The sequence below is a fragment of the Triturus cristatus genome, chromosome 5_1 (genome assembly GCF_964204655.1).
Source record: "Triturus cristatus chromosome 5_1, aTriCri1.1, whole genome shotgun sequence".
NCBI classification, from domain to species: Eukaryota; Metazoa; Chordata; class Amphibia; order Caudata; family Salamandridae; genus Triturus; species Triturus cristatus.
Window position 1 is genome coordinate 416,960,222 of NC_140587.1, and position 13,221 is coordinate 416,973,442.

Sequence of the window (13,221 nt, forward strand, 5' to 3'; positions counted from 1 at the left end):
TTGGGAAATCTGAGTACCTATGTAGAGTCTAGTTCCCAAAAATGGCACCTTTGAACTGCTCCATTTGTGCTGTGATTTGGATGATGCATTGATCCACAAAACTTGGGTGTGTATGCCGACTCTTGTGGATGTAGATGACAAAGTAAGTATGTTTTGGTATTTCTAAAGTCACTAGCTAGCAACAGAGCACTGTACGTGGGCAAACCACAGTGAGGACACGTGGGGGAAAGGGTGGAGGTTGGAGGTAGTGCTAATGAAAGGAGTGAGTAGTCATCCTGGCTGATGAGGTGATGTTACAGTTTCTTCCTGAATCGTAATTGTAGCTGGTATGGTGCTTTTCAAATGTCAGAAGAAATTCAAAATAATCCAATATTTTAGCTTCTAGATGTATAGTGTGAAAATAATTCCTTTGTGGAGCTGAATCTAGGCTTATTTGCATATGGCTGCTCGCTAAAGTGGCATAGTGGTCAAAAAATGGACTGGAATGTGTCCCGGGTTATTGCCAGTTGCTCAAACTTATGCAAGCAAGCCAGCTATTACATACGTGTTTACCGCATTTCAGCCCCCTATGTACAACTGGTTTGCCCTAACTTTGGTCCTGTGCTTGCAGAGGCACAGAGTGCGGGCTGCACTTCACTGATGAGGCTTATCTTGGCTGAATCAGGTCTTGGTTGGCTTGTGCTCCCGTTCAGAGGAGACGTTGTCTCTGACTTTCGGATTGCCTGTTCTGTTGGAAAAGGAAGGATCAAAGCTGACTTGCAAATGGGTGGGAGTTCTGAAGTAGCCTGTAGAAAACAGTGTACTGGAATGCGGCTTGTATGACTGCCAGGGCCGAAGACTTGCTATTGTGATGAAACACCAATCACCTTTGTGTTTTCTTCAGTGAAACTGAGGCCTTTCATAGGGTTGTTAGTTCTCTGAGATTAGTAATGGATTGCTTTGACAACTGTTACCAGCTTTTAAAGTATTGATAGTTTATATTAGTTGATATTTATTGCTGATACGCAAGAGAGTCAAGCTCAAGATTAGCTGTATTGTACATAAAGCTCTGAATGGTAGAGGACCTGGCTACTTAATGGAAAAACTCATTCCCGACCAGCCAAATAGATCTCTATGATCAGGAGAGAAATCCCTGCTTGTGATTACCTGTTTTAGGAAAGCCCGTATAGGTGGTAAAGCCTTCTTCTATTTAGTCCCCGACAATTGGAATCAACTTCCTCTCCACCTTCGGAAATGCTCAGATTATCTTGCTTTCGTGAAACTTCTTAAAACTGAGCTTTTTTAAAAACAAAATTTCTCTGGTTTGTGCCTTTCTGCTATGCATCCCATAACGCGGAGATACCACTTCGGGATGATTCGGGCTCTTTATAAATGAAATGAATAAAGTAGTTTCAACTGTTATCCAATAGCCTCCTTTTGTTATATTTGCTTAATATTAATTTTTATATTGCTGTTACTGTGAAGTGACAGCGCTTACAATTTAAACACACACGTTATAATCCCAGCTGTAAGTAGGGCTCAATCTTTTCTCTATGCTTCTGTTTTTCTGTCCAGTTGTTCTATACCTGCTTTTAAGATACGTGATAATGCAGAATGCACCAAAGAGTTAAGATGAACCGCTCTCTCTCCCAGCCATCACCAGTATCCATGGTAGTCCCCCAAGGGTCTGCCTTATCCCCCATACTCTTCATTTTGTTCTTGGAAACTTTAGCTAATGCACTAAATTCAGCGGACATTCTCTTCCATTTGTATGCGAATGATACGCAACTTTATCTGAAAATCTCCTCCCTGAATAACCTCATATCACTCAACACTACCCCAATAAATACTCAAAACTGGTTAACTGAGAACCACCTCTTGCTCAACACCTCCAAAACAGAATTTCTTCTAATTTCTACCCCTTATCACATCCCCAAGTTAGACCTTTGGATGAACCACCTCACTGCCTTCAACTGCTCCACCCTCGTTGTTGACTCAGCCAAATCTCTCGGAGTCACCCTGGACAAGCATCTGAACATGGAGAATCATATCAGCAATGTGTGCAAGGGAGCTAATCACCTAATGAGGATACTCCGGAATCTGAAACCTTTCCTCCCTCAAGCTGACTTCAAGCAAGTGGTCCAAGCGCTTGTTTTGCGGAGGCTAGACTATGGCAGTGCTACGCTCTGTGGCCTCCCCAAATATACCTTGGCCCTACTAAGGGCGTCACTGAATGCTGCGGCCAGATTGGTTACGGGTACCAAAAGAAACTAGCACATCTCCACAGTCTTAAAATCCCTAAATTGGTTGCCCTATGAAGCAAGAATTCAGCTAAAGATTGCCTGTATGTCTCCTAAAGCCCTCGACTTTCAAAACCCCCCAGTTATCTAGCGCAAAAGCTAGAATTATCCGGAGGGGGGTAGACCTTCTCGGAGTGCTAACTCTCTCCTCCTGAATCCGCAGATCCTTCGCAAAAAGAGAACATATCACCGAGCTTTCTCCGGCTCTGCGCCGAAGATCTGGAACTCTCTCCCGCCAGACATATGCAGAATCGCCTCCAAGGTTGCCTTCAAATTGGAAGTAAAAAGATACCTCATGAACAAGTTCCTAGCTTAAAAGGGTCTACGATCGTCTGCTCTTATCTAATGCCTTGGTCTTACACACTAAGTCCTGCGTTGGGTGTTACACTTACTTAATAATCACTTGCTCCCCTCCCAGTTCGCTATGTACCAGTTATTATCTTACCCTTTTGTTGTCCCCTTTTAATTGTAACCTTTGTGTTTGATATGCTTATTTGATTTGTTTGGGTTGGTATTCCTTTTGATGATTGTACTGCAACTATTACCTTCCTCTGCCTCAAATTGTAAAGCGCTCTGATATCCTTCAGGATCATGTTTGCGCTATATAAAACTTTATAAATAAATAAAAAAAACACTGCAAAATGACCCCCAAACCTTCCTTTTTTTATTTTTAAAAACAAAATCCCAAAGCATGATTTTATTTTTGAAAATAGAAAAACTAATGACCCTAAGGTGTGAGGGTCATTCGTTTTTCTAATTTGAAAAACAAAATTCCATTTTGGGATTTTGTTTTTAAAATAAAAAAAATGTTATAAGTTTGACAGCTGGACAGTTCCTACCAACATAAGTGGTGCTCGCTGGGCCAGTGGACATCTACAATTTTGGAGTGCAAAATCGCCAACTGCTTCATGATCCAAGCTCGAAACATTAGGGTCTTAGTGTTCTGGGATTTTTTTCTGAACACAGTGGAACAAGTAAGCAGAGGTGTTAACTGCCAATGTACAGCACTGTGGGTCCTGACTGCCTTACATTATTTACTGGAATTAAACGTTACCTGCATATCTATATCAGCTCTTGTTATTTTTCCTTTTTGAACAGTGTTTGGGAAAGGAAGGCAAAAAGACAGTGCTATTAAAAAACAATGAAGGCAAGACAGGCTAATTTATTTCATATTTAAAAAGAGACTTCTCAACCCCTAGGCAGTGATATTAAGTGTTCAGGAAACGCTAAAGATCCCACAACAGAAAGCATCACTTTTCATTGCTATACACTCGGACAAAAACATTTAAAAGAAATTTCCAAAGGCAGAAGTATATTTACCAGTAGTATCAATGCTCTTCTTGATCTTTGGCATCTTTGAATTGATAATTGCCTTTGCAGATTTTTCACTGCTATTTTCATCAACTTTAGAACATTCTTTTTCCACATCAAACCTTCAATAAAAAATAAAAACAAGTAGTTTGACATATATTGAAAATCATGTTTACTGATTCCTTAGCTCACCTTTTAATGAACAAGTTACTTGCCTTTAGTAAAGCTCTTTCAGGTGCATACTCCCACATCAGAATCCTCACCTTTAAATTTACCCCAGGTTTTGATACTTGTTTCTGAACTTCTCAGCATTAGCTCTTATGTGCTGGAGGTTGCACCAACAGCCTCACATCGCCCCTGGAACTGAGGGCAAGGATCCTTTGTGTACTGACTTCAATTTTACTCTTCAGCACCATCAGATACACATCGACCATGACACATTGCAAGTTTGACAATGTACAACATCTCACGTGGGAACTTTTTAGAACTCTAAAAGTGCACTTCACAAGACAGTGAGGAATCTAGTGTTAGATCGAGTATCTACAAGAAAGAGTGTTACAGCAGGGAAGTAAATTATTCTTCTGATGGATACTTAGAACTGCATATTCCTCACATTTTGCATAGATACCACATTAGTACCGCTCAAACGGTGGAGTGTCTGTGGAATGGTATTACACCTAGAAGTGCTGCAGGAGCGAATGGGAGAAGCGCACTCCCTGGGCACTTTCTACTTGAGACATTAATGCCTGATGAATGTGTGTATGGACATCCACATAGTCTGACAGATGTTCAACACCAGAACAAACTCTGACCAATGCCTTCATGGAGGACTAGATAAGACAACCAGGGTATGGACTCATAATCAGTAAGGCCGAGCCCGACTTAAACAAAAACCAAAAAAAAGCAATACTGATGATTGTTTCCAATTTTATTTTTCAAAGTGGCACCTTGATTCAAACAAAAATAACCACTATATCTTTTTTTCAAAATGTATATCTTTATCAAAACCATTTACATCAAAAGGACCAATTTTCTCAATTCGGAAACAAAAACTAAAAATTTACACATACCAAATCGATTTCACCCCACTCATTCTTCTTCCACATTTTTTTTAGAAAAACATCACCTCAAACGTATACATTTAAACCTTTCCAATAGTCACCACATTCCAAACAACTTTCTCATTCGCTCCAGCAATCTCACATTCATACAGCCTTTCATACCCTTAACAAATATACAAACTTCAATTAGATAATTAAAAAAAAGACTTTTTAAGCCACAACAAAACCTATGGTGTAAGCATTTCACAATAACTACAAAAATCCCCAAAACTTTTGCACATATATAAACACTCTATAGGTTATAACAAATAGGTTGACGCGTTTCGAACACCAGTATCCAATTATTGGTGCTCTCTTCAGGACCAACAAGCTTTATTTTACGAACAATAGATCATCCGATCTATTAATCTCATGGAAATGAAGCATATCATATGACTTGCTTTAATGACACAAGGCGTGATGGAATGCGTATTTCACATAACTGCACCCAGAGTGCAACCTTCCAGAGCGTAACTTGTTCGGAAGCTGCGAAGCATCAAATCACAGCCGCTGCCCTTCGTGATGAATACATTCTTTCTTGTTTGCAAGGGCAGGGGTTGCCCGCTAGTTTTACATGTCGGGAACCCGGTGCGAACCGAATGCGCATAGCATAGCGACCCCACTGCCCGCTTTGGCCAGAAATTAAGGTCCGCTACGCGCATTCGGTTCGCACCGGGTTCCCGACGTGTTACTCAACTGTAGAAAGGCTGAAAGGGGAGACAAATAACCTGCAATGATGCCCACTCCAGGCCCGTGCTAGTCCAGAGTCTATACAAAACATCAGGCAGCTTGCTCAACGAGAATCAACTTGACAGCCTCTACTCCAGGCCACAACTTCACCCAACAACCCAAACATACAAGTTTAGTAGATGGACGTCCAGCAGCAAGAATGACATGCACTACTTCAATAGGCAGATCAAACCTGCTCTGTTAGCGACGCTATGATCTGCAAACAGAGGTATAGACTGTTAAGATTTGAGCGCAGGACCTAGCTGAGACAAGAAATTCACCTGAAGAGGTAGGCAGACCGAAGAGCCAATACTAAGACTCAGTAAGTTGGAGTACCACACTCGTCTGGCCGAATCTGGGGCTAATAGGATGATCTGAGGCCAGTCCTTCCTGATCCTAGTCAGAACTCGGAGCACACGTGGCAATGCATACAGAAGATTGGAGTTCCATAGCGGGCGAAACAGGTTTCCCAAGGAATTATGAGGTGGAAATTGTAGGGCATATTAATGGCATCACTGCACATTCTCAACAGTGGCAAAAAGATTGAGCCGAAGCATACCCCACTAGATAAAGGCACATTTGGCCACCACCATATGAACACATTCGTAATTTGCAAGATAGTGTCCATGGCACTGCAAGGTGCATACATGTAGGTTGCCTGTATGTCCAAGGACACTATCCAGTCTTTTAGATCCAAGGCGGAAAGAACCTGGATCAACATCTGGAGCTTATGCTCCTAGAGGAAGATGTTCAGAAGCCAAAGGGCTAGTATCAGTCCTCCATCATTTTGGGAATTAAAAACATATCGGGAGTAACACCCGCTGCTGTTCTCTGCCTCTGTGGCTCTTCCTAGGCCAGAATAGAGGCATGTTCTGCACAAGTCTGAGAAACACTGGGAAGAAGCAGATAGGAAAAGAAGGTTGTAAACATCTTGACCAACATGTATGGCTCATTGGTCTGAGGTAATTAAAAGCCAGCCGGGCAGAAAAAAACTATTCTGTATGGGACCACTGAAGGAAGAAAAAGAGCAGCTTGGCTACAGTTTCAGCAGGTGGGGATAAGGATTTCTGTCCTCATCACAGCCTCTGTCACAACTTCCTCTGAAGCCATTAAAGGAGTGTGCTTGCTAATGTAAGACTTGCAAGGGCTGACACTGGTGAAAGGCGCACCCTCAAAAGTTTCCTCTAATCTTTCAGCATTGCTGAGGGAATGAACATGCCAGAGATAGGTACCCAAAAGAGCAGGTACATCCATAAGGGAGGTTTGTACATCCTCAACAAATCCTGTGGCTGCCATGCAGGCATGATGCCTGATGTCAGCACTGGTGCCTGTGGCGGCACACAGTCTGTTATGTCCAGGCCTGACCTTGACATATAATTAGCCTTGTCCTATCCATCTTGGATTGAATTTGTCAGGAATGACAGGCAAGATCTTACTACCCATATCCCAAAGTGCATATCTATAGTGTCCCACAGGCAGATGCCATTCAAGGACCTCAAAGCCTAACTGATCGAGGAAAATACATTTTCCCAATCATCAATGTGCTTTGATTCCCTATCTGGTGGTGCAGTAGAGAACATGTTGGGATTCACTTTGTTGGTGGAAGCTTAAATCAACAAGCTGTCGGGAGCAGAGTTATAAAAGCTGGGCCCCTGGGGCAGGTCTATAATGCCTGGACACTTGACTACTTATTGGGGAGCCAAACATGGCTTATACCTGGTTGCAATCAATGTTTCTGTCAGATTATTATTATTATAAATAGTTCTGCCTTTGTCTCTACTGTACATAGCTGAAGGTACATCACTTCAGCTGACTCCCAGTGTAAAAGAGACACTCTCCTCTGTATGTTGGGGGTGAAGTGGGGTATAGGGGAATCTAGTTCTGTCTCAAGCGAAGCATTCAGGCCTCTTAAGATCTAAAGAAAGGGCAGCATCAGTGCAATAGGGAGGCAGAAAAGGATCTGCCTCCTCATCATTATCCTCGACACGTGAAACATTTTGAAGGTCTGAATTGAGTGTCGGAATCTGATTCAAACGAGTTTCCAGCCTACAGTAGTAGGAGTCAAGTGAGACGCCTGGGTTCCTCCAAAGTTGGTACTGTGCCTTGGTGATCTTGAGACACAAACCCGGTGTGAGCCAATGTCAGCTCTGGATCAGAAGCAGGAAATTAGGTCAGAACCATGGTGTATGCCCGGGAGTCAAGGGCTGAGCTGGAGTACGTGCAAATGACAAGGCACCTGGTACACAAGTGGAGGCATAGGCCAATGCAGTAGGGGCCCAGACAAAGACTCAATGGGGTTAGTCAGGGCCAGGGCAGATCTGCCGGAGGCGGCCTGACTAAGGTTCCCTTGGGGGGTCCATGGGGCCCAAAGGCACTTAAAAGTGAGCTGGTGTTGCCAAAAAGAAGTCGCACCATGGCCTCCCTGAAAGCCTCTTTCTTTTGAGGGGTTGATCGCAGCCCTCGAAACTCGTGTCCTAAGATCAGCCTCAGACCCGTTCTACGTCAAACAACAGGGATGGAATGAGGTCTCCTGAGTCCCGAATGAGCAATTTTTCCACGGAGCAGGAGTAACAAGATATAGACGAGTCCTGCTTGACCTCTTGCATTTATAGTTGAACTTGTCTTTGAACTTTGTGTTTGACTTAACTGAGGATGGGAACTTCTAACCGGACCTCGGGTGGGCCTGTGAGAGGGGGACTGCTGTTTGGAGTGCAATCTGCCTCATTTTCTTGTGCTCTGTGGCATACAATTTTGCCTCCTGTTCACCGATGGCCTTACAGTGCATCAGGCGGCATTTGTTGCAGGACTTCGAGTTGTGCTTAGACCCTAGAAACCACAGGCAGAAGTCATGTGGATCTATGACCAACATCTATTTTGTGCAGTTGCAGTAATGTTTAAAGTGGTGTGGAAAGAAAGAATATGACTTCCGTGCACAGGAGTGGCGTCTATAAAGGTTCTGTGCTGTCACTACCAGAATGAAGTGTGAAGGCCCCCTTCGGAGCCCAATGGACTAACCCCAGGTATGTAGTAGCAATTACTGAGAAGCATTCTGAATCCAGTTTGGTGCCTGCGGGAATTAAGGAATTATGGATTGCAATTATCCATCAAAAACTATGGTTTCGGATACCTCTTGTTCTAGTGTTCTAGTTAGTTTATTACTGAGCTGATGCACAGATATTTCCAAATGTGGTTATCACCTCCCCACCACCAAATGATTGCACCTCACCTCTGAATTTCTTTTCCATTATAATTGCTTTCAATCACCACGAAATTTAACTCATTCCTACAACTGTTGCCATTCTGCAAATTACACCACCCAGAATAATGACTGCATAATATGGACAGAGTCATCTTAGGGATTTTTGGAGTTCAGGACAAGACATATTTTGAGGTCCTTGCATGAATTTATTGCCCATATTCAGCTAATTAAAACCATTTTTTTAAAATTATATGTGAATCTTTCACAATAGGGGGCACCTAAAACCAGTGAAAAGCTCAAGCTGCAAATAGTGTCAAAAGATAGATTTAACAAACATTGACAAAGTGTTTCTTTTCACTTGGATCTAGGCTTTCATTGTCATGAAAAGACAATACTTTACTTGGAATTCGATCTCTGAGCAGCCCGTTCTTTCAATAATAGGAAAGATATTATAGGAGTCTGTTGGGTATTGGTTGATTAGAATGTGGTGGGTAGAATCCTGGGTGAGGCGTGGGCTCCTGGGTTCTGAGGACGCCAGCTGCCGCAATGAGCCTGGTGTTGCTGACATCAATAAAGTTGCCTACATACCATAAAAGTGTTCTCATGTTTTCAGTGGCACGCGAGCCATCAACATTGGGTTCAAACACTTCTGGATTGCACAGCCATCGCATGCCATTTGTGCTGGTTGGTGCATGGTTTCAGCGCGATGCGCTGAGGTTCCAGATTCTGCAGTGAGGTGGCATGCATGGACGCCCAGCAGCATATTGCCTGAAATGAACAGGGTGATATTTGGTAAATCAGTGTGATGGTGCGGTGCGGAGCAGGCACCAATTGTAAAACATGCATTGAACACAAGTCAAATGATGCGCATGTCACTCCTGGCAGCCATTTCTTCGATCAGGAAGTAGCCCGATTTGCTTGCAGCGATATGGGATTGGGAATTGCTGGAGTAATCGGCGGCCATGCTATTTAAAGAAGCGTTTTGTTTGCCGGGCGTTCTAGATTGGGATTAACACCGCCTCTGATGCAATAGATTGTGCCTGCATTATCGGTGACGGGCACACCGTTAACATATTCTAATTCGTGGGATTTTTGGTTGGTTACGCTAACCGTTGCTTGCATTAAGGTGATAGGCACACTTACATAGCGGTTATGGTGCCTGCATAAATGGTTTTAGGCACTTCTTGCATTGTGCTTATTATTCAACATGCTCCCTGTTATAGCACTGTGAGCATATTTACGTTTGATTTATTTTGGTGGAATCAACTCACCCACGCAAGTTAGTGCCACCTCCTTTATGTGTAGGACTAGGGAAAGAATTGGGGCACCAACTCCGTTTTTATCTGAACCAGGTACTCCTCCATTGTGTTGGGAACAATGGCGGGAAGCTTTTGAAGCATATTTAAAAGCAATTGATGGAGATATGTTCACGTCCAAGAAGAAGAAAGCTAAATTGATATATAACCAGGGTCTGGAACGCAGAAATGTTTTCAAAACTCTAACCGTAGAGATGGTAAATGTGCGTAACGGTATTGGTGAGGGTAGTCCTCAAGCAACCACCAAAGCCAACTCCCTATTACTTTGTAAGGGTACAACTCCACACATTAATTCAAAAAGTGTCAATTCATGAATCAGACATGCTCAAAATGTATTTATTGCCTTTCTTACACGCAATATTCACTTTCACTATTTTATAAACTTCTTCAAACTGTAATTCATGTCAGAGATCTCATATGTTTCCCAATTCCACGGATCAAGGTGCTTCAAACTTTTCTGCACCGGTCAGGATTAAAGAGGTCAAAAATCACGTATTGTGTTAGAAAATGGCAAAGTTTGGAATAAGAGTATGATTTCTATTGTTTCTGAATCAATGTTCGTGCATTTGCGGAAGAGTTTAGGTGTTGATTCTAATGAAAAGCTTACAGTGGTCTCGGTCCAAGATGCAGGTAAGAGCGGTGGTGCTAAGTTGGGGGGATTCGACGGACTCCCATGAGGGAAAATTAAATAAATAATTAATTTTCCCTCATCGTCATGTGTCGATGATATCCCCCCGCCCCCACCCCCCACCCCCGGCCCTACCGCTCCACCACTATTACCTGCACGGGCCGCGGTTGCTCACATCTAACCTGTTCGTCCTAAATCCTTGCTTAACAAATATAAGGATTATGGGCGGTAGCTTTTATGAACGTGTATAATTCCAATGGGGTAATTTGTTCATCGTCGCTAAAGAGAGTCACAGTTCCTTAGATGGAGGTAAGAAAGAGAAATTGTCGTTCTTATAAAGGAGTCGGTGAGACCTTTACTTGATGCCCTCACACACCCCGAAGGATGTCATGCTTCATCATGGGGCGGTGCTCCTCGTCGGCCCGGCGCTACAATGCCCTACGGGTGTGGTTGTGCGGTGGCCTAGTTAAGTATAGTACAGTAGTACCATTCAATGGAATCGTGTAGTGGTCCTATATATTCAGTTGCTCCAAGCTGGCAAGAGGTCAGGTAGGTTAAAAAATAAGTTGTTCCAAGCTGGCAAGAGGTCAGGTAGGTTCAAAAACCTGTCTCCACCGACGCAACTATTGCGCCGGCCAATACCTTTGGGACACTATGCCCAAACTGAATAGATAGGACAACTACAATGGTCCATTGAAAGGCACTACTATACTCAACAAGGCCACCGCACAACCCCACCACTTAGTTCACTTCCCCTTGGTCCTGAAGAAGCACGAAGGATCTCCTCCTGAGACCACACCACAGTGCGAAACATGTCGACCCATTCCCCGTTTTAAACAAACTCTGCACTCCTCTAGCTACTGAGGGTCATAATTACTGTCGAGTAGCACACAACCTTTTGGTCTTTTAATGACGACAGAGGTATCTTTTTCATTAAATGTATCTACCTTATCTTCACTCTAGTTACCTTTTCACATTCACACTTCATACACCTTGCACTCAGACACGCACACACCTAACGCTAGATCACTCCGACAAAGTGACCCTTCGGGGGACCCATAGGGCATTACAGTGCTGGCCCGATGAGGAGCACTGCCCCATTATGAAGCATGACATCCTTCGGGGTGTGTGAGGGCATCAAGTAAAGGTCTCACCAACTCCTTTATTCGAACAACACTTACTCCCTCTTTCTTACCTCCATCTTAGGAACTGTGAGTGTCTTTAGCGACGATTCTATTTTTCAGGAGCACAAGCCACTGGACCTATATCCAGCTCCTTGTCCCCGCACAACCTTTTTTAGTAATTTGTTCATCATCTATATTGTTGATATCAAATTGTTCTCCATTATTTTTTCTTTGTGACTTTCCATACCATTATGTGCGGGATCCTTTCATTCTTAGTTATTTTTGGTTATGTTTCATCTTCTTTAAATCCATGTAATTTATATTTGTAGCTTAGTAACTATGCAATTAGTTATGTATTGTTTCTCATTTGAAGGAAGTGGGTGTGTTGGGTATGGACTGATTACAAGGTGGTGGGTATAATCTTGGGTGAGGTGAGGGTTCCTGGGTTCTGAGGACTGCATTTGCTGTCCTGAGCCGGTTGTCATTGGCATCATTAAAGTTGACCCCTTAACATACAAGCGTCATCATCTTTTCAGAGTCACTTGGTGGAAGTGTAGTGGACCAGTGCTCAACATTAAAATAAGACCCATGCACAAAGTTCAGAGAGAAGGAAATGAAGTGAGAGACAGGTGTGAGTAGGTGGGATATACCAACAGGTGAGGCAGTGTGACAGTCAAGGTAGAAAGATGTGCATTAGAGAGAAGTAGAAACAGAGAAAGGTGAGGTAGTGAGAGAAATATATAGGTAGAGAGCAAGTTTGAGGTACAAAGAGGGGTACAATGATGAAAGGCATAGAAAAGGTTAAGGAAATGAGAGTACAAAAGTAGGGAACACAGTAGAGACAGAGGTTGAGTAGAAAGAGATAAGGCGTGGGAAGAAAATGTTCCCTTTCGATATGTGCACCCTAGATCTTGTTGACATCAGTGTCACATCCTGCTGGAGTATCAAGGCCTGCTTGATCAGCCTGCTGGGGTTTTACATATCACACTTAGGACGCACTTCTAATGGTGAGAGCCAGATGCCAAAACAATTCTTGTGTATCCACTGTCTGGTTGCTGATAAACCCCGCTTTATTCTACTAGACTTCTGTCCCTGGGCTTCTTGGGGGGGTACAGAGAATGCCTCAAACTGCATTTTGTTCTTAGTGGGAGGACACTAGGATTATCTCAGTGCATACCCCTCACATGCCTTAAACGCTCAGAGCCCAATACCTAACCCTCAAAGCCCATGTTTAGTGTGGCCGAAAACTGCAGACATGTTGAAAATGCCCAAAGTGGGTAGGATTAGCCCAGGGAATCTTTACCCCATTGGTTAGGACATGCACAAGGGGTCATTCCCACGGACTAGCTCATGCCAGGCATAAAATGTGGCTTATACAGGCAGTCCCTTTAAAACACCTTTGAACCTGGGACCTGCTTGGCCAGAGGTCACTGATCTGGTGCTGAAAATCTCCCTTAAGAAGTGTGCACTAGCAAGCAAACCTGGAAAACATGTCATCAGGAGTAGGGTGCGGATTGCTAACCTGGAAAGCGAGC

General features: G+C 43.3%; 1 protein-coding gene across 3 annotated transcripts in view; it reads right to left on the reverse strand.

Annotated features, from left to right (window-relative positions):
- The window catches only part of SPAG1 (sperm associated antigen 1), a 1,022,992-nt gene that overhangs the window by 794,508 nt on the left and 215,263 nt on the right, over window positions 1-13,221 (reverse strand). For all 3 annotated transcript variants that reach the window (XM_085605177.1, XM_085605176.1, XM_085605178.1), the window contains one exon: window positions 3,600-3,712. In XM_085605177.1, the coding sequence (XP_085461303.1) occupies window positions 3,600-3,712 (113 nt within the window). The remainder of the gene's footprint in view (window positions 1-3,599; window positions 3,713-13,221) is intronic.